Genomic DNA, 19,496 nt, shown 5'->3' on the forward strand with positions numbered 1-19,496 from the left:
TTTTATTATTGAAATCCTATGAAATGAGTAATTTGTATATTTATGTATTTTTTTGTGGACTGCTATCTTCATCTTCATAGTTGTTGATGGAAGGCAGTAATTACTGAGGATACAATTAAGAGACTCAGCATTCCTATCCCGTTGCGGTTAACCACCTGATGAAGGCCAGAGGAATAGTTGGCCGAAACGTGGTGAAACAACAATAACTATAAAGATGAGAATAACAGTTCGCAAATGAATAAATAAATATACAAATTACTCAGTATTAATTACTAAAAAGTAAAAATAAATTACTCAAAAGTATTCCAATAATAAAATAAATTTATACATAATAGATCGTGAGCAACATCAGGTCGGAACAGCTAGTAGTTCATCAAAAGAATAATTCAATGTGTAATATTAGAATTACATTGTTGTGAGATACACACATGCACACTTGTGAAATTGCCTCATAATTTTATTAATATATAGATGTACAAGTTTCGTTTTAGCACTGTCCACCGCCTCTCCTAGTAGATAAAATGACAGTTTTTTTTTATTAAACTGTTTTTGCTATTGCATGATCACATTCCTGATGGAAAAAAATAATAGAAACAAAATCAAAAATAAATTTTATTTTATTATTCCTGATATTCAGCAGAAAAGCCTTTGAAAAATAGATATTTTATCATTCCCTCCCCCTCCCCCTGACATAACATCTTAATGGTTCAAGAGAAGAGATCAATTTGTCTTTTTTCTGGTTTGTCATCTATAAGATGGATTTCTCGCAAACCCTGAAAAATAAAAATAAATATGTATACATATTTTTTGAAATAGCGAACTCAGAAAGAAGAAAAACAAAAGATATGAAACAGTTAACAGAAAAAGAAAAATTCAAACTACAAGGGACGTGCAATAAGTAATGCCCCTGACCCACTTCCAGTTGTCTGATCTAGCTGAAATTTTGCATGTGAAATGATTTATATCTCTACAGGCTGTGTGGCAAATTACAGCTCTGAACTAATTGTGGTTTCTGTTTTACAGGTGTTTGAACTGAGTCAGGTGTGAAATGGAGCCTATTGAATGTTGAGCAGTGATCTGGTTTTTGTATTTGAAAGGACGCACACCACAGGAGACTTTTGATGAAATGAAAGAAACTTATGGTGATAATGCCCCATTATATGACCTTGTAAAACGCTGGCATTGTGAATTCAAACATGGCCGGAAGTCTGTGGAAACAGCTCCCAGACCTGGTTGCCGCCCTTCTGCCATTGATGAGGCATCTGTCCATCAAGTTGAGGCTGCCATTTTGGAAGATCGGCGCATTACTATTCGCCAAATAGCCCAAGATGTCAAGATTAGTACAGGGTCTGTGGAAACTATCATTCATGACCATTTGCATATGCATAAGGTGTCTACCAGATAGATTCCCAGGTTGCTCACACCATTCTAGAAGTGAGAACGTGTTGAGTGCTCGAGGATGAATTTGAAGATGTGCCAAGAAGATGAGTCAAAGTTTTTCAAAAGACTGATTACACAGGATGAAACCTGGGTCCATCACTATGATCCAAAGACCAAAGCCCAGTCAATGCAGTGGAAGCACTTTGACTCACCACCTCCAAAGAAGGCAAGGGTGCAGCCCTCTGCTGGCAAGGTCATGCTCACAGTCTTCTGGGACCAGGATGGAGTAGTGATGTCAGATTTCCTGGCAAAGTGTACCACAATTACAGGAGCCTATTATGCTTCACTTTTGAGGAAATTAAGGGAAGCTATCAAAATCAAAAGGCGGGGCAAGATCAGCAAAGGTACTCTCCTCCTGCAGGACAATTCTCCGGTCCACAACTCGCATGTCGCCAGATCAGAAGCACGGGTGTGTGGTTATGAAATCCTCCCCCATCATCCCTACTATCCTGACCTTGCACCCTCTCATTTTCACCTCTTCCCAGCCATGAAGTTGTTTTTGAAAGGAAAGCGTTGCCCAGATTATGCAGCCTTGATTTCTGAAGTCACGTCATGGTTGGAGGACCAACCTAGGGTGTTCTACAAAAACGATCTCCAGAGCTGCATCAAACGATGGGAGAAATGCATAACTCTGGGTGGTTCCTATGTATAGACAGACTAATAACTATGCCAAGTTTTGTTGCTCTACTGCTATGGGAAGTGAGTCAGGGGCATTACTTAATGCACGCCCCTCGTACATCTTCTATTTTTGTATATTGGACTCCTGGGCATCGTCGAGTAACCTAACAAGGAAATTATTATTGTTATAGAAATGTAGATGTTTTCAATGTGAATATTCATTAGAGAAAAAATGCTATTGAAACAAAATATTTTAATGGACGATTGGAATTTGAAAAAAAATGGAATGTTACTAAATATGTATGCAGGAATTTTAACTTAAGAAAACAAGATTGAGTTAACAATAACAAAAGAATTGGTTACATGACAAGTATTAGATGATTGTTCCTTGTGCTATGTTGATATAATTACATAGTCATGTAGGCGAGAGAGAGAAAGGTTTCTAGAGGAGTTGAGTCCTAGCTACTAATGAGGTAGTGCAGAAGATTGTCTCCATCAGGAAGCTTTGGATGAATGCGACCTTAGCAAGATGTAGGAATCAAAAGAAGATGTTGCAAACTCTGGAATGCAATAAAGTTATATCAAATATATAACCTATTGTTGTTGGTTTCCTTCTGAGAGAGGTGAACTTGAATCATGAGAAGAGAAGACGACAACGAAGAGAGGTACGTTCTTTGCTTGTGCGCTACACAGACTGATGTTAATGAACTGTTTTATTGTTGCACACCCAAACACCACAAGTTAGATGCTTCCTGCATAAATCGACCATGATAGACACTTTTTTTGATACACACATACAATCACTCAGTTGGTATATATAGTAGTATGCAATATATTGCATTTTGGAGTATATACACAAGTTGGTGCACATAAATAATTATATAGACATGTTATAAATACAAATAATACAACATTACAATGTTTTTTTTATATATAATTTCAAATCTTTTGTTCTGCCAGGATTGACGCCATAGATCACTAGTTTTTGATGGTCCACAAAAACATTAGAAATTATTTTAACTTTTTATACTTCTTTGATTTTGATACCCACATTATGGATCAAGCAAGAAAACAATTTTCAGACTTTCAAAGGCAAGTGATTATCTTTTTCAAACGTGGAAATTTGACTTGGGAACTGACAAAATATCTAGTTGTGTTACCAAAGCATTTTTCAATGATTATAAAGCATCACTTTGATAATATTATTGTAACTTTGAGATGAAAAGGTCCTGAAGCAGCTACTATTTACCAAAAAGAACGGATAAAAAAAAAACAAATTTCCTGCCTTTGTAAAAATACATTACTGTTTGACAAATTTCCCACTTTTCTACCAACCATCTTGTATTTTTATTGTAAGCCTACTGTGCAAAATACATTTTAATCTGTCACAGCAAGAACTAATCTTGAAATTTTTAAGGAACTTCCTGAAGGTGGATGACCCCCCCCCCCAAAAAAAAATGTTTAAATTCTTCTTAAGATCCATATTACATTGGATAGTATGTAGAAATTAATTTCTAAACTAAGTCTTTCTCTCAAGTACATTTTTATCACTTCCTCATACTTTTTCCTTGGCCTCCCTCTGTGAACTGACATTACTATCTCATCTGTGTTTTATCTATTAACCCAAGGACTCTAAACCATTCTTTCAATGTGGCCATACCAACAAAGTCATCTGAAACTCATCTTTAAGACTTACATTACACATCCATCATATTCTTTTCATTAATTCTCTTCATGTAACATGTCCTCAACTCTCACTGAGCAGGTATCATCATCACACTGCATATATATATACCTGATAGACACTTCCCTTTGGTTGACAATGGTAACACTCTGCTGTTTAATAATGGCAGTGGTTCCTTGAACTTACCTCATTTACTCCTATTGCAATCACACTAGTACCTGCTCATCCCCGTGTTGCAATGTTAAAAGACACACCACCATAACCATAACATTTTTTTTTTTTTATCAATCCTGGAGGAAGAACCCCTCCCCGGTTTCTGTTCACCTTATTAGTCAATGTTATTCATGTGTTTTTGTCATAATCACCATGCTAAGCACTGAGTTGGCAACACAATTTGCTTATAACTAGATGTCCACATACAGCACCTGGTATTCCCAAATAGTCACACATCTAGTACTGAGAAGGCTTAATGTTGCTTAATTTTGGTAATCTAGTAGAGAAAGACACAAAATTATGTAAATTTCAATCATGGGAGTTTAACATGGAAAAAAAAAAGCAACCTTTCCCATAACTTCAGTTCTAATTTTCATAATTTTCACTGCTGCAGTCAATGCTATTGATTACTTTGAAATACAGGACACATTCTTTTCAGTTTCAGTAGGTTTTTCTTTCGTAAACCTAACCCTGAACAGGTATTTCAATTGGTAAAAAAAATAAGTTACTGCTTTGAAAATGACTGTGCTTACCTCGAGGACAAGTTTGATGTTGGCCTTCACAACAGCTGACTGTTTGGTGAGTGTTTCTGTTCGTTCATTAAGAAGATCAGTTTTCTGTTTGATAAATTTTAATGCTTGTCCAAAAGTGAATTGCACATAAAATCCATATCCGACACATACAAAAATTGATGTCGGATCTGGTCTGAATAAAAAAAAAAAGACACATATTCAAATAAATAAATGCAAATGTCTTTTTTTATGCAGGGTTTAGGGTGTCCAAAAAGTCACTGCAAGAATTAAAGGAAAACATCAAGAATGAAATAAGGGAGTTAAATCACAATCCAGAGATTCTGCAATCTGTCATGAATAATGTTTTGGAAAGAGCACAAATATGCAAAGCTGAAAATGAGCAACATTTAAAAGACATTATTTTTTACAAATAAAGATTGTTTGAATTTTGCATTTTTTTTTTAATTTCCCACTGTCTTAATCGGATTGTGTTAAAATTAGATCAAAACCCTTCAGTGACTTTTTGGACAAGCTGTATTTTATAACATCTTGATTTTTAGAGTATATATATCCTAAACTATATTTTACAGCACCTTCGTTTAAAGTATGTATTCTAATACATCTTTTCATAATAATTTATTCATTTTTTATAATATAAAATGATGAACATGGGTTATATTGTATATATTTTAATTAATTTCTGTTGTAAGAGGTTATATATTTTGCCATATTTTATATATTCTATAATATCTTGATTTTTAGAGTATATATATATATCCTAATCTATATTTTACAGCACCTTCATATTAAGTATGTGTGTCTTTTCATAATAATGAATTAATTTTCCAAGGTAAGGTAAGCTTTAATCAATATTTCTGTTAGATACTAAGGGGAAGCTGAAAGATATCAAAGGCTCTGATTGGTTGATAGAAATCATGTGACGTTAGAGAAAGACTACTTTTAAAATAGTAATGTTCAGTCAGTTGAGACACAAAGCTAGGTGGCCATTATAAGAGTCTCTTCCTCATGGCCACCTAGGAAAAGAGAATAGGCAGTGTAACCATTGTAAAATATTATGATGCAACCAAACCTGCTGGTAATGATGGTTGTATTGAATGCATCAATGTTTTAAATATCCTATGTATTTATTTGTATTTGCAGTTAAATTGAGTTAAGTCACGTCCCTCTCAAACAAGTACATTTTCTTTGATCTTGAGCTAGGTCGCATATTATGACAAACCAATCCCAGTTACATAGTTGAAGACCAATTATTTCTGTGATTGATAATACTGCTGCATCACCTTTGTCTGTGCCCGGATCTTCAATTGCCCACCAGTATATTTTTTTCAATCAAGTAGAGCAGAACCTTGTGGATGAGCTCTCTCTCTCTCTCTCTCTGCATACCTGAATCATCTTAAATGGCTTAAGTTGGTACTCAATACACATTGCTATTGGACAGATAAAGTATATCTCAATGTTTATATAATGCTGCCAAGCTACAGTGGGGGTCAACTGAGTGAGAAAAAAGATCCTCAATGAAAAATCACTAATGATACAGCTCAATGCATCATTAAGATGTATATAATAAAAATTATTAAAATATATATAATAAAAATCATTAAAATGTAGATAATAAAAATCATTAAAATGTATATAATAAAAATCATTAAAATGTATATAATAAAAATCATTAAAATGAATATAATAAAAATCATTAAAATATATATAACAAAAAACAAAAAAAAACTCACACTTTGGCTTGTACATAAAAGTTACACCCAAGGTCAACACGGGTCTTTAGCGGTTCTTTCGTTTCATTTTCCTAAAAATACAATATGGAATAAAATGTTATTTATGTTAACAACAACAAAAACAGATTAAAAAATAGACAAACAATACAATGATAGTAAATCCTGGAAATTTTACTTCAAATTTTTTTGGTGGGGCGGGGGGTATGAAAAAAATTAAAGCTAAACAACTCACAAGTGTACCGCATCACTAACAATGCTTGTAGAGAAGTTGGACAAAATTATCTCCAATCTTCAGTCTTTAGTGAAAAATATGCTGATAATCTGTGAAGCAATCCTAGCAACACTAAGGATGATTTTTTTTTTTTGGGGGGGGGAGTCAAATTCTTTCTGGAAAACTCCTCTCCCCTGTGCCCCCCTCCAAATTAAATTATAAATGAGAACAAAAAAAGGCAGATTTGAACCCTCCCCACCTAAAAAAGCAAGACATAAAAATGACATCCTCTCATCTAAAAAAAAAATTTAATTAAAAAAAACTTTCGAATTAATTTTTTGGAATTATTTGGGAGATGAGTAAATTAGTTTATTTATTCAATTATTTGGACTATTATTTTCATCTTCTAGTTGCTGTTTTCTATGATGTTTCGGCCAATTATTCGTCTGGCCTCCCCGTGGTGAGATAACAACAACTGAAAGCAATAATCGCTGTGGATGTAGTTGGAGGATTCAACATTCCTATCCCGTTGCGTTTAACCTGACGAAGGCCAGAGAAATAATTGGCCGAAACATCATAGAAAACAACAACTACAAGATGAGGATAATAGATAAATGATTAAATAAAAAAATTGTACAATTTACTCATCTCCCAAATAATTCCAAAAAATTAATTCAATAAGTGCTGGAGATGCCCCTCCAGGGGATTAATGGACTATCTCATGACATTACTTCCAGTACCGAGACCGGTGCCTGGCAGTCTGAGATTGGCACGTGACCAAGCTGGACGTGTGCAAAGTCCTACCATTGAGCAATGGTATTCTCAACTCGACTTTGCCTGTAATATATGTGAATACATGTTTCATTCCTACAAATCCTGTGTTCCTTTCGTTTATTACCATTTAAACCCATAACTATAAGACAACAATCGGTACGGACCCGACAATTGGAAGATTGTGGATTTATAAGACCAAAAAATCCAACCTTGATTGCCCTTTGGGGCCTGTGGCGTAGTGGATAGAGATGCAGGAATATCCAAGATTCTAAATGAGTATTGTATGGAGGTAGCGGCTTCAATCCCACCCAAAGTCGGTCAGAGGATTAGTTGACCAAACCGTGCTGAAAGCAGTAATTGCTGTGGATGTAGTTGGAGGATTCGATATTCCTATCTCGCTGCAGTTTACCTGACAAAGGCCAGAGGAATAACTGGCCGAAACGCCATAGAAAACAACAACTACAAGATGAGAATAGTCCAAATATTTAAATAAAAAACTTTCCTATTACTAGCTCTGCTCATGTATTGAACACTGTTGAATAAATACTGAAAATCGATACATAAAATATTATATCTCCTTTTAATATTTAATGTGGATACATGAAATATATATATATATATATATATATATATATATATATATATAAACAAGCATATTGTTTTTGAACTTTGAACTCTGGCAACAATCATCTCAACCATATAATTGAACATTTCACCTACTTCTTGATTAAATTAATATTAAATTCTTAACTGACTGGCGCCCATATCCTCCAAAAAGATAAGTTAATTTTAAATCATTTGTTATTCCTTCCAAACTTCATTCCAAACGAAAACATTCATATTCTTTTCATGCCACTGTTTTAACATTTTGAAGTTGTTTGATCTCCCAAACTTTATTTACTCCAAGTCAGAACATCCATTTTCCCCACTATTATCTTGTTTATTCTCCTGTTGTTGTCATGCAATTTGTCTTAATATTCCTATCAATAAAGTACATATTCATACATGTTCTGCGTCATTGTTGCTTCTTCAGTATGCTGTGTTTATTGATATCTCCTCTGAAACCTAATTCATAGTTTGGAAAAGTATAACCACTTAAAAAATTTTTTTATTATTTTCACTTGAATCCAGATTTTTTTTTTTTTGCAATAAAGTATCTTCATGTGTGATACACCATAACAAATCTGTAACAGTAAAAAAATCAAGAAATTAACATACAGTTTATACAAGTTCAATAGCTTGAAATTTAAAAGAAAAAAATAAACTTACTTGTAAACGTTCAATCACAGATTTCAGTTGTAAATAGTCAGAGATTTCCTGGTATACTTTATCTCTCTGATCCAATATTTTTCTAAAAAATAAATACAAATAATTTATAAATCATAACTAGAAACCCAATCTCAGGACGGGTGAAATGAATTCCCTGAACAAAACAGTTTTGCACTTTTTTATAAAAAAATTTTTCCTTTGAAGATTATAATGTTGGGTATGGGGCAGCCAAACCAGCTGCCAACACTGTCCTGCTTTTTATTGAAACCAGCCGAGAGCTCTTTTTAGTATCCTTGCTGTTCTCTTAAGTGCAATTGTCTGGATCTCTTTTGCACTTGGTTCACCAGGAATATTAGTTAGGTAGGACTTCAGGTTCTTCTCCATAAGCTCTGTGACATCTATAATAACTGGTATGATTGATATCTAAGATTCCAGTTTCTTTTCATATCATACATGAGACTTTGATATTTGATCTGCTTCCCCTTTTCAGCTCTGGCTGGATCTCCGTCATTAGGGACACTTAGTTCAACCAAGGTTGCCACTCGCTCTGACTTATTCCATACAAATATGTCAGGTTTGATAGCAGCATTTTCAAAGTAGGTGGCTGTAGAGATTACATGGTCATAATGTATGGTATATAAGTCATTTCCAACTGTTCTTTCAGGTTGATGTTCCCAGGACTTGCTGCTATACTGGATATTTAATTTTTTACAGATGGTCCAATGGAGATACGTATATACTCCATCATTTCTTGCTGTATAGTAGCCATCCCCCCAAAGACCCTTGCAACTTGATACCAAATGACTCACACTTTCCAATTCTGTGTGGCAGAAACTACATTTGTTGTCATTACTGAGACCCACCATCTTCTTGAATGCATTGGTCATCAATCCTTTGGCTTGAGTAGCCATTATAACCCTTTCCTGATCGTGGTGGAGGGCTCCCCTTATGAGCCAGTCCAAAGAACCTTCTTTGTCTATGTATTCCTGGGAGAGCTCCCCCAGAAAATACTTTGCATGCTGATGTTAGTCCCACTCTTCAACGTTCCTCTTTTGGAAGGTCTCTGTATATTTCTGCCGGCTCTTTTTTGCTATTTCTGTGGCAAGCTTGTTTAGTGTTTCAGCCTCATCTGTGAGACAGCCCTGACCAAAATGTTTGGCCAGCTGGGTGACGGATGTTGTTCTACAGGTTCTTGTCTCTTGATGTTCATATACTATTGAGAGGTTGTGGTTCTGGGAGCTTGTCCGGTTATGAAGATTAAAATCATACTAAATCATTTTCTTCCAAGTCAACTTAAATTAGTTTCTGTTTAATTTCCAATAATTTAAATAGAATGTAAAGTTAATAAAAATGAACATTTTCAAAACTTTATTTCCGACATTCTTTTTTTTTTGTTATTTTTACCAATGAGGTATTGAGAATAATGTTGGTTGTTGGGAAGAAGTTGTTGGGAGAATACATTATTGATTCATCAGTTATTATTTATTAAACCCTTTAAATACAAATTAAAATAAAATAAAGTTTTAAAATAGCAATTCAGTTGCCGACTCAATATATTGATTGAATACCAACTTCCCAGATTATATTAAAAAAAAAACTTTTTTGAATTTTTAGAGCAGTATTCATTCAGTTTGCAATGTAAATTTAATGTAAAATGATGTGCCTATGTGACATTGTGAAAATGTTTGTAAACAAAAAAAGTATTTTGGCTAAAGACAGGTTGAAAATTTACTTTAAAATTATGTCGGAAATTAAATCTTCCTAAAAATTGATCAGGTAATTTTTTTATTTATATTACAAACTTTTAAATAAAATTCAATGAAAAAGTTTTCATCAATTTTAAGAGAGGGGTTGTATACATCTATCAAATATATTTCATTACTAATATTACAAGAGACTAAGAGAATTTTTAAAAATACTAATGAATAAGCCCTTACAATGGTGAAAAGCCACTTGATAGGAAATTGTCAGTTGGATGATGAAATAATATTATGAGAATATTAAAAATGATGGACGATTTGGACAAAATTGAGAGATCTGCTTGACAAATATTTGTTGACTTTGAACTTGAAAACATCCACATTGTAGTCTGCAGAGAAGCAGTCTCATGGTAACATGTTTCACAGATAAAAAATTCTTAGAAAGACTCTGCTCATAGAAGTTTCATTTCGTCTTAAGGTATACAGAAGAAAAGAGCAAGTTCTTTGCAGTGGTTGCTATAAGGTACTCACCTTGCTGCAAATGTTTTGCAGGAAAGAATCAGAGATTGAAAATTAGTCAAGCACCTTTAAATTCCTGGATATCTACGAACAACTATTATGGAAGAAATCGCACCAGTTCAAAAAGAGTTAAGCTGCAACAGGCACACTGAAAACTCAACAATTGACTGTTTGATGATTCAATCTATGCACAGGGGACCTAATCACTTCGAACAACACACTCCAACATAAGTACAGACTCACTTGTACTTGGCTCTGCAGACTCACAAATCTCACACAACTGACTTCAACCATGTGTACCACCAATCTCAACATTTCACTCCACAATATGGACAACACAATCAACATGTGCAGATTTATTTATACTGATCTATTGACCTTTGTAGATGCACTTGCAGACTAAGAACACAAACAATTGTGCAAACCCACATGCACTCACTCATCACTTTCAAGCAACTGTGTAGAGGCATGTACACTATCAAATTTTCTTGTATCTTTGGAGTCTGGATAATAACTTAAAAATAAAACAAATTATTGGTAGAAATCCACCCAATAAATGTTAGGGTAACATTTTTTTAGGTGAGTTTCTACCAGTATTTTGTCTTATTTTCATTTTTAAGCCATTATCGAGCTTTTAAGTTAAGGATAGCTTTCCAAACAATCTGCAGCTTACCGACCATGTTGAAATAATAATATTATTATTTATAAAGCAATCCTTAAAATGAAGAGGGGGTGGTTCTTTGATAACTATTGTGTACTTTCACCTAACAATTTAATAAATAAATAAGCTTGAGAAATTAAAACTCTCACCGGAAGTTATATTACTGATAAAGTTTAATATCAATGACACAATCTGATTAATCATCATCTGCTGCTAACTTTGAATTGGGTACTCTTATAGTTTACCAATATTTATGAAATTGTTTTTGTTTATGCGTTACCCCAATTTGCAGTTATAACTTTTTTGTGGTGAAAAAAAATTAGCTATTATTAGAGCTCTGGGTACTTATGCAGAATAGTACGGAACATGTTAAAATAATATTATTATTTTGAAAATCGTTCTCTATTAAGAAATATCCCTCCAAAATTGAACTATATAATTTTGGGTTCAGTATTGATGAGGGACCTCTTAGTAGCAGGTAAAAATTACAAGTTTTCTGGGTAGAAACAAAGAACATAAAAAGGGAGTGGTGATGAATTAGTTCACTTCATGGATTTTGTTTTCACTTGTTCTGTAGTGTGACTGCTGGCTTGGCTAGGGTTATAAATTATGATGAGAGAAAGAGAGTGGATATACAAGCAATTAAGTTTTATATTCCTTATCTTTACCTTCACAAAGACTTTTAAACACACTGGCTTGTTAAAAGAATCACTGAAACTAACAGAAAACATTTTCATTTTTACCTTGATTAGCCCCAATTAAAAAAAAACAAACATAAAAAACCTAGCCCCCATCCCTACCAGTGTAAATGCCTATTAAAAAATAATTTTTCGTCTTTTTTTTTGAGGGGTGGGTGGGTGGGTATCTCTATTTTAAACCAAACGAATAACCTGCACTTCTCTAACAATCCTATTTTTACCTGCTTATTCACTTTTGCCATTTTTACATAAATTCACTCAATTTCTAATACACTATTCTAATAAGTCGATCTCCCATATTAGAACCACTCGACAAGATTATGCACACATCTCTTATATAAAGGATTTTGGGCAGGTACGCAATTTAAGTTGTAAACATAGCCTCTAACCCTTACATGGCGAAAAGGGACAGGTTGCAAATTACACCGTTATGATGTCATCTAAATAAACATAAATAATTGGTTTCATTTTCTTTTTTTTCTTTCAGTTAATGGTAACAAACAATAATTTTATTTCTAAATCATATTACGAAAGATTAAACAATAAATTTATAAATTAAATAAGGTTTTATTTCTTAATCATGTTAATAAATATTAAACAATATTGATTGATGAAACAACAAAGAAACCTATACAGATAAAAACTGATGAATCATATTTTTTAAAGAGAAAATACAACAGAGGATGTGTGGAGAATGGAGTCTGGCTTTTTGGGATCTTTGAACAATATGCATGATGTACGAACAAGGACAGACAATTCTACTATAATCCACGTGGAAACTGTAAAAAATAATCACCGATTACCTCTCCTTATGTTCTCTAGAGAAACATGACCTAGTCTGTCATTTATTGGTAAAAAAATGGCAAATTTGTTTTTCATAAAGAAAATAAAAAATTACTTGATCAATTTTTATGAGTTTTGGATTATAATTATGTGACGAGTAAGTACAATATAAAGGTTTTTCTTCATTTTTGTTTATCACTATAAGTGCCCATCTGAACAAGGACCATAATTGGCACGATGAACTAATTTTTCCTTTTCTTTTAAAATTTTTTAAAATGTTTTTTTTCATCCCAAACAAGGCACAGAGCTACTTAATCATGAGGGGCTACTATTTGGGACAAGATTTGCAGGGATACTATTTAGGGGAGCGAGATGTCTGTTTGCATTACACTTGAATTTCTGCATGTCAGTACAGTCAGGGAAGCAGGGACCCGGGAGGGAATTCCAAAGTGCAGCAGTCTGAGGAAAAATGCTATTCGAGTAGAAGGCTTTATGGCATCTAGGGATCTCTACAACACAGAATTTTGCTGCTTGTCGGGTTTGTCGAGAGTATTGTCATCAAGGGGGTACTAGTGTTTTGGGTTCGTCAAAGCATTTGCCATTGAAATACTAATAAAACAGACACAAGGATGCCCCATTTCAGCGATGGGAAATAGGCTGGAGTTTAGTTGATAGTGCAAGACCTATTAGGCTGGCAACTGTTTTTTTAACCTTGCCTAAGAGTGAGAGACTAGTGGCAGATGCACCAGCTCAGATGTGGCAACAATACTCCATGCATAGGCGAAAACACTGGATACTCTCAGGTGTGAGTAGCCTTTTTGCACAATAAAGAGGAGCGCACCAGCTCTCTTGCAACTTAGATAAACGAAAATATGAGGAAACTACTGGAACATATTTGGGGATACACCGTCTATAAGAATACAATTGGATTGACTATTGAAATTGATGTAATTATTGTAAAAGAATTTTAAATTTAAAATGAAACAATATTGAAATTGATGTAATAAAAGTAAATTGAAACAATATTAGAAAACAGAAATTTTTTATTAAACAATTTTTATTAAATACAGAAGCAAACAAATAAATATAATTAGAAATGATATTGTTCTCAGATACATAATAATATATGAGGAAATACCTGACTCGATTCGCTTCTCCACCACACAAATTCCAACAAATGTAAATTGAACAACTCTTATTCTGCCTTTGTGAAGGTAAAGATAAGGAATATAAAACCTTCTTTTCAATTTGTTCTTGGATTGTAGCCTGCTTAATTTCAATGCTTCAGCAAAAGAATAACATTATAATCTGCTTTATTCGAAGATGGTTTCCTGACAGGACAGACCCTTCACGTATACTACATGTGGATTTACAAACTCAATACAATTCCACATGTACCTGTCTTGTCCTAGATGAATTTTTGTAACAAAACATGAGTATTTGGCAAGCTTCACACATGTTAAAGTTTTGGACATATGAACTTAATTTCTCAACAACCTTTCCCTAACATTAAAAAACTTCCATTTTATGCCATGCCATTTTTGCGGCATTAATACATGATCAACAATTTGTTTTAAGCCTCATTGTGCATGTTGTATTTTTGATATTTTGCTTATTAATGATTTAATGAGATCTACTGAATTTTTCTAATTTTAAAACAAAGTAAAATGTTTAACTTTCGATAGCCAATCAAATTGCTTTACTTAAATATGAGTTTTTTTTTAACTTTTAAAAAAATTATGTTTCTAAATTTTTGAGATAAGGATTGGTTCTTCATATTATTTGGATTCATTGGACTACTGTTCTCATCTTGAGTGTGATTTTCACAACGTTTCGGTCGATGTAACCTCAGACCTTTTTCAGGTTTATCTTGTCAAACTTGGGAATGTTTCTGTCGAACTCGGAAATTTGGATGAAATTTCAAATGGAACCCTTTATTTACTTGGGGGTAGCATGTTAGATAGAGATCCTAAGTAGTTTGCAATTGCATTTTTTGGTCACCAAGATTAAGAAGTGAGCCTTCAACTTCAGGAGAATATCACTTTTACAATTAAATTTTTTCAAGTACTCTAACCACTGCACCATGGGCCTTGAGTAGCCTTAATCCTATTTTTAATTCTAGTTGTAAATATCAGTATTTTATTACTAATTATTATTACTGTATATATATCATTACTAATTATTATCACTGTATATATATCATTACTATTATTATCACTGTATATATATCACTGTATATATATCATTGTTTTTACTTATTACTGTATATATTATCTATTATTTATAATTAACAGTTCCCATATCATAGCAAATTCGATACTAGGTCTACTTAGTAATTGATTTTCTCCCAGCATGAGCTGTTTCTTTGAGTCGTCTTACTCTCCACCATTCTTCTGTCTATAATTTTTACTCTGTCCCATAATGGTATACAGTTTCCCTTTTCCCACCAGATATGGTCAGTTATACCCTATGTTTCAATCTCTCCACATATTACGGCTTTTCAATATTCTTCTAACCGTACTTTTAATGGATGACCTGTCTCAGCTTTGTAGAGTTTTCCACATTTACATGGGATCTCATATATACAGTTTTTAGCAACATATACATAATGACATACCTGTCTTCTGCTGGGCCTCTGAGAGATTCGCCAATGTTTTGGTGGAGCTGGTTCTGTTACAACAAAGATGCATGCAAGACAGGAACCCAACACGAATGGTTATCTTTATATATTTTTTCTTTATTCACTCCCAGGTGTTTCGTCATAGCAGACTGGAGTGAATGACAGTCTTTGCTTGTGGTTCCATTTGGAAACCATCGCCCCCTTATGGGAAGCCTTTTTACTCCATCTTGTCTCTTCAGCATCTAAGAATGAACTCAACTAAAATTAAGTCAGTTTATTCAAACCAGAACCCCTGACATGTCAGATCTGGTCCTCATTTGCATACCTTCCATTGCAACTTGATTGGTCACAGAGTTTGATTCATGCTACAGCTTGACCATTTGACTCTTTCTGCACCTGCAAGCTTGCTCAACTAATCGTTTCTCATGATTCAATCTATTGTTTACTTTGCTAGATAGGTAGACAATTAGATAGACAGAAAGATAGATAGATAAACCAATAACTGAATAAATACTTTCTACACAGCGATTACATTACACATGTATGGTATACAAACTGTTGTGAGTTTCTGAGTTTGTGTCCTTTTGTGTCTGGTCCAGATTTCTTGGAGCTGATGTCATGCTCTCTGGATAGTTGTTTTTATGGAGGATTTCTCTTAAACTGCCCATCTCCTCTTGATATGCATTGCTGTTACTACATATTGCTTTTGCTTAGTGCTGTAGACAGACTTTTTTTTTTTTACATTATATGGATGGTGGGAGTTGAAATTTGAGTACTGTCCAGTAAAAGTTGGCTTTCGGTATGCAGATGGCATAAACCCCTGACCAGTGCGGGTTATCAGCACATCTAGGAACGATAATTTGTTATGTTCTTTTTTCCATTGTGAATTGTATAGTTGGATGGATAGATTTCACATGGTTTAGTAATATTTTCCTGGTGGAGCCAGAGTATGAATGTGTCATCGACATATCGCAACCACATTGTTGGTTTCAGTGGTGTTGATCCGAACGCCATTTTCTCAAAGAATTTCATGTATGCATTGACAGTACTGGAGACAATTATGATTCCATCGTCAGATCTTCTTCCTACTGATATATATCAGATCCTATCACAAAGTATGTAGTTTCTACAAAGATGGTCTTCATTATATTGTCAATTGGGATGCAAGTGCATTTCTACAGTGAGCCATCAGAGACTTGTCCAAATTCCTGAGTTCAACAAGATATACTTTAAGAAGGTTGGAGAATACATCAACCGAAATGTTGTGAAAATTACACTCAAGATGCGAACAGTAGTCTGATGAATCCAAATAATTTTTAAAATTATTTTACAATATATATTTTATAGTAATAATTATTAAATAATAATTTTACAATAATCAAAAATTTTTACAATAATTATGTCAATTTCAATAGACAATCAAATTACATTCTCACAGACTATACTCCCAAGGATTTTTATCCTCGGACCCAAAATCAACAGAGATTACATCATTTCTGCAATTATCTGGTTCCTGTTCATTTTGCAGTGGGAGTTTAGTTCTGTGCAGTTCTAGAAGGTTCACTCCCCCCCCCAGGCCTTACCATATCTCGTTGAGAAGGGGTTAGTTTATTGCTAATCGCCTGAGACGCCTTTACCAGAGAATGTTGATGGAGCTGCCCAGGCACTTTTTGCAAATCAGTGCCCCTCCTCAGGGTCGCTGACTTCTCGATTCCAGCCCACCTTCCTCACAGCAGCCTTGGCAATTACCTCAATGTATCTGTTCCAATTCATGTTGTCTCAATGTTAACCCTAGGAGGTTGAGGGAAGTACTTTCAGGCAATGTATCATTAGCCATGGTAATCAGTGATTAAGAAGGTTTTTTGTAATTATTAAAGGAAATAAGCTTAGTATTAACAGCATTAAACATTATCAACCAGTTGCGGCTCCATTCCACTCCGGACTGGCAGCCTTCCTCTAGAATTTTATCCATTTCCTTAGATATGTGTTCATTAGTTTTACTCTCGAAACATACGGCATCAAAAACTAGTAACAAAAAACAGTATAATATATAATATCAAATAACAATCTAAATAACACTTTAAGGCGAGGCAAATACTGTTCCACGTTGTAACCTGAAAAAATGTATCCTAGAGCCACCGTATCCCGGGGTCCTGTTGTATATCGTTTTGTACTTACTTGTCATGTCGAAAATAGTAATATATCCAAAAATTATGAAAATTCATCGAGTACAACATTATTTATAGTTAAAAGTAATTTTTACGGAAAATTGGAAGAAATTGCGGTAAATATCCAGATACGCTACAACAGAACACCAACCACTCTAATTTGTTTTTGTTTTTATATAGGTAATTGAGGTCGTTGACAACGAATCTGATAGTCAAACTTGGAGCAAATTTACCGCTTGCATGGTATTAACACCTGAACCCACGAACTACTTTCCACCATTTTGCAGCTTCCGTTTACGCTACGCGCGCGGGCTGTAGCATAAACGACGGCTTCAACAAGCAAACTGCCTTCTCACATGGCGTACAAATCTTCCGCAAATCTTCGAAAAAATGTTAAATGGTGTTCTAATTGGTAAATGTCGGTGCGTTATTTACGGAAAAACGGTTAACTAAGGTGCAGAAGAAGCACCTATTAAGCCACATAAGTTCTATAATTGAATCCTCCTCCCGCAAAAAAAAAAAAAAAAAAAAAAGAATGACAAACATAAAAATGTTTGATGCTTATGACTTTGTAAACCGCATTAAAAACTACGTGAGACAAAAAAAAAAAAATGGTCCCAATTTATTGTACTTTTCTTCACTTGTAAGTCATTAAAAAATGTCCGTCCGTAATTTTTTGATTGATACGTCATGTGAGAAGGTAGTTTGATTGGTGAAGCAAGCAGTCGTTTATGCTGCAGCGTAAACGGAAGTTGCAAAATGGTGGAAAGTAGTTCGTGGGTTTAGGTGTTAATACCATGCAAACGGTAAATTTACCCCAAGTTTGACTATCAGATTCGTTGTCAACGACCTCAATTACCTGTAAAAAAAAATAAAACAAATTAGAGTGGTCGGTGTTCTGTTGTAGCATATCTGGATATTTACCGAAATTGCATTTTCCCTAGATGTAACCACCTTGAAGATTGTGAATACAGGGGACATACTTCTTTCTTTTTTTCGAAACTTAAAGGCGAACTTTTTTTTTTTTTGTTTTTTACTAAAGACACAATAGAAGCTATTGTTCTACTCAATGAATTTTCGTAATTTTTGGCTATATTATTTTTGACATGACAGGTAAGTACTGTTGGTTTTGCTTAAAACGACATATTTAAAAAATCGATCCGTCGATTGTCTCAAGAAAGCACTTTTTCTATTTCTTTTTTGAATAAGCATGCTTCATTGCTTCTCGCTTTCTTTAGATAAAAATGTGCAAAACAAGTTATACATAAATTCTGATAATTGTAGGAATTAAATGACTTCGACTGTTTTAACTTACTTTAAATCTCCTCGTAATTTTTCATTTAAAAATGTTTCATAGTTCAAAATCTTTTCTTCTCGATCCATATCAACAAACAACAAACACAAAACAAGCAAATGATTCTAACGAAATTGCTTCCCTTAGTTTGGGTTACCGGTGTTAGTTTATTATGTTACCGTAAATAATATTTACCCTGCTTACATTTTTTTCCCCGCTAGAAATTCAATAATTGGTGCAAGTTGACAAACGGAGTTCCCAAATGCTAGTCTCGTTTTTAGTTTCGAAAAAGTTAAGTCACTAGGTGACTAGTGCAGAAACAAATAACATATTGAATTAACATAAAAACAACATAAGCCAAGCCAATTCTAGATACGGGCAAAAAGGGGTGGGCAAAAATAGGGGGACCTAGATTTGAAAGCCGATTTATCATAATTTTTTGCGGGTTTCCGACTACTTTTTGATTGCATTTGATCAAAGATTAAAGTTAATTTCCTAGAGGGGAAAAATATTTGTTAAAAAAAAAAAAAAAGTTATGAAAATATTTTCACGGCAGCTAAATTTTGAAGTTAAATAAATTC

At 33.9% G+C, this 19,496-nt stretch overlaps 1 protein-coding gene across 1 annotated transcript; it reads right to left on the bottom strand.

Annotated features, from left to right (window-relative positions):
• Window positions 1–599: 599 nt before the first annotated feature.
• LOC145294019 (protein UXT-like) lies at window positions 600–19,086 on the bottom strand. Its single transcript, XM_080140982.1, has 5 exons — window positions 18,937–19,086; window positions 8,473–8,554; window positions 6,219–6,289; window positions 4,489–4,660; window positions 600–773 (listed from the first exon to the last, which is right to left on the bottom strand). The coding sequence occupies exons 1-5, from the start codon at window positions 19,002–19,004 to the stop codon at window positions 708–710; spliced, it is 459 nt and encodes a 152-aa protein (XP_079997108.1). The 5' UTR covers window positions 19,005–19,086; the 3' UTR covers window positions 600–707.
• Window positions 19,087–19,496: the final 410 nt, after the last annotated feature.

Source organism: Euprymna scolopes, chromosome 15 (genome assembly GCF_053919585.1).
Source record: "Euprymna scolopes isolate OS-2025 chromosome 15, ASM5391958v1, whole genome shotgun sequence".
Lineage (NCBI taxonomy): Eukaryota > Metazoa > Mollusca > Cephalopoda > Sepiida > Sepiolidae > Euprymna > Euprymna scolopes.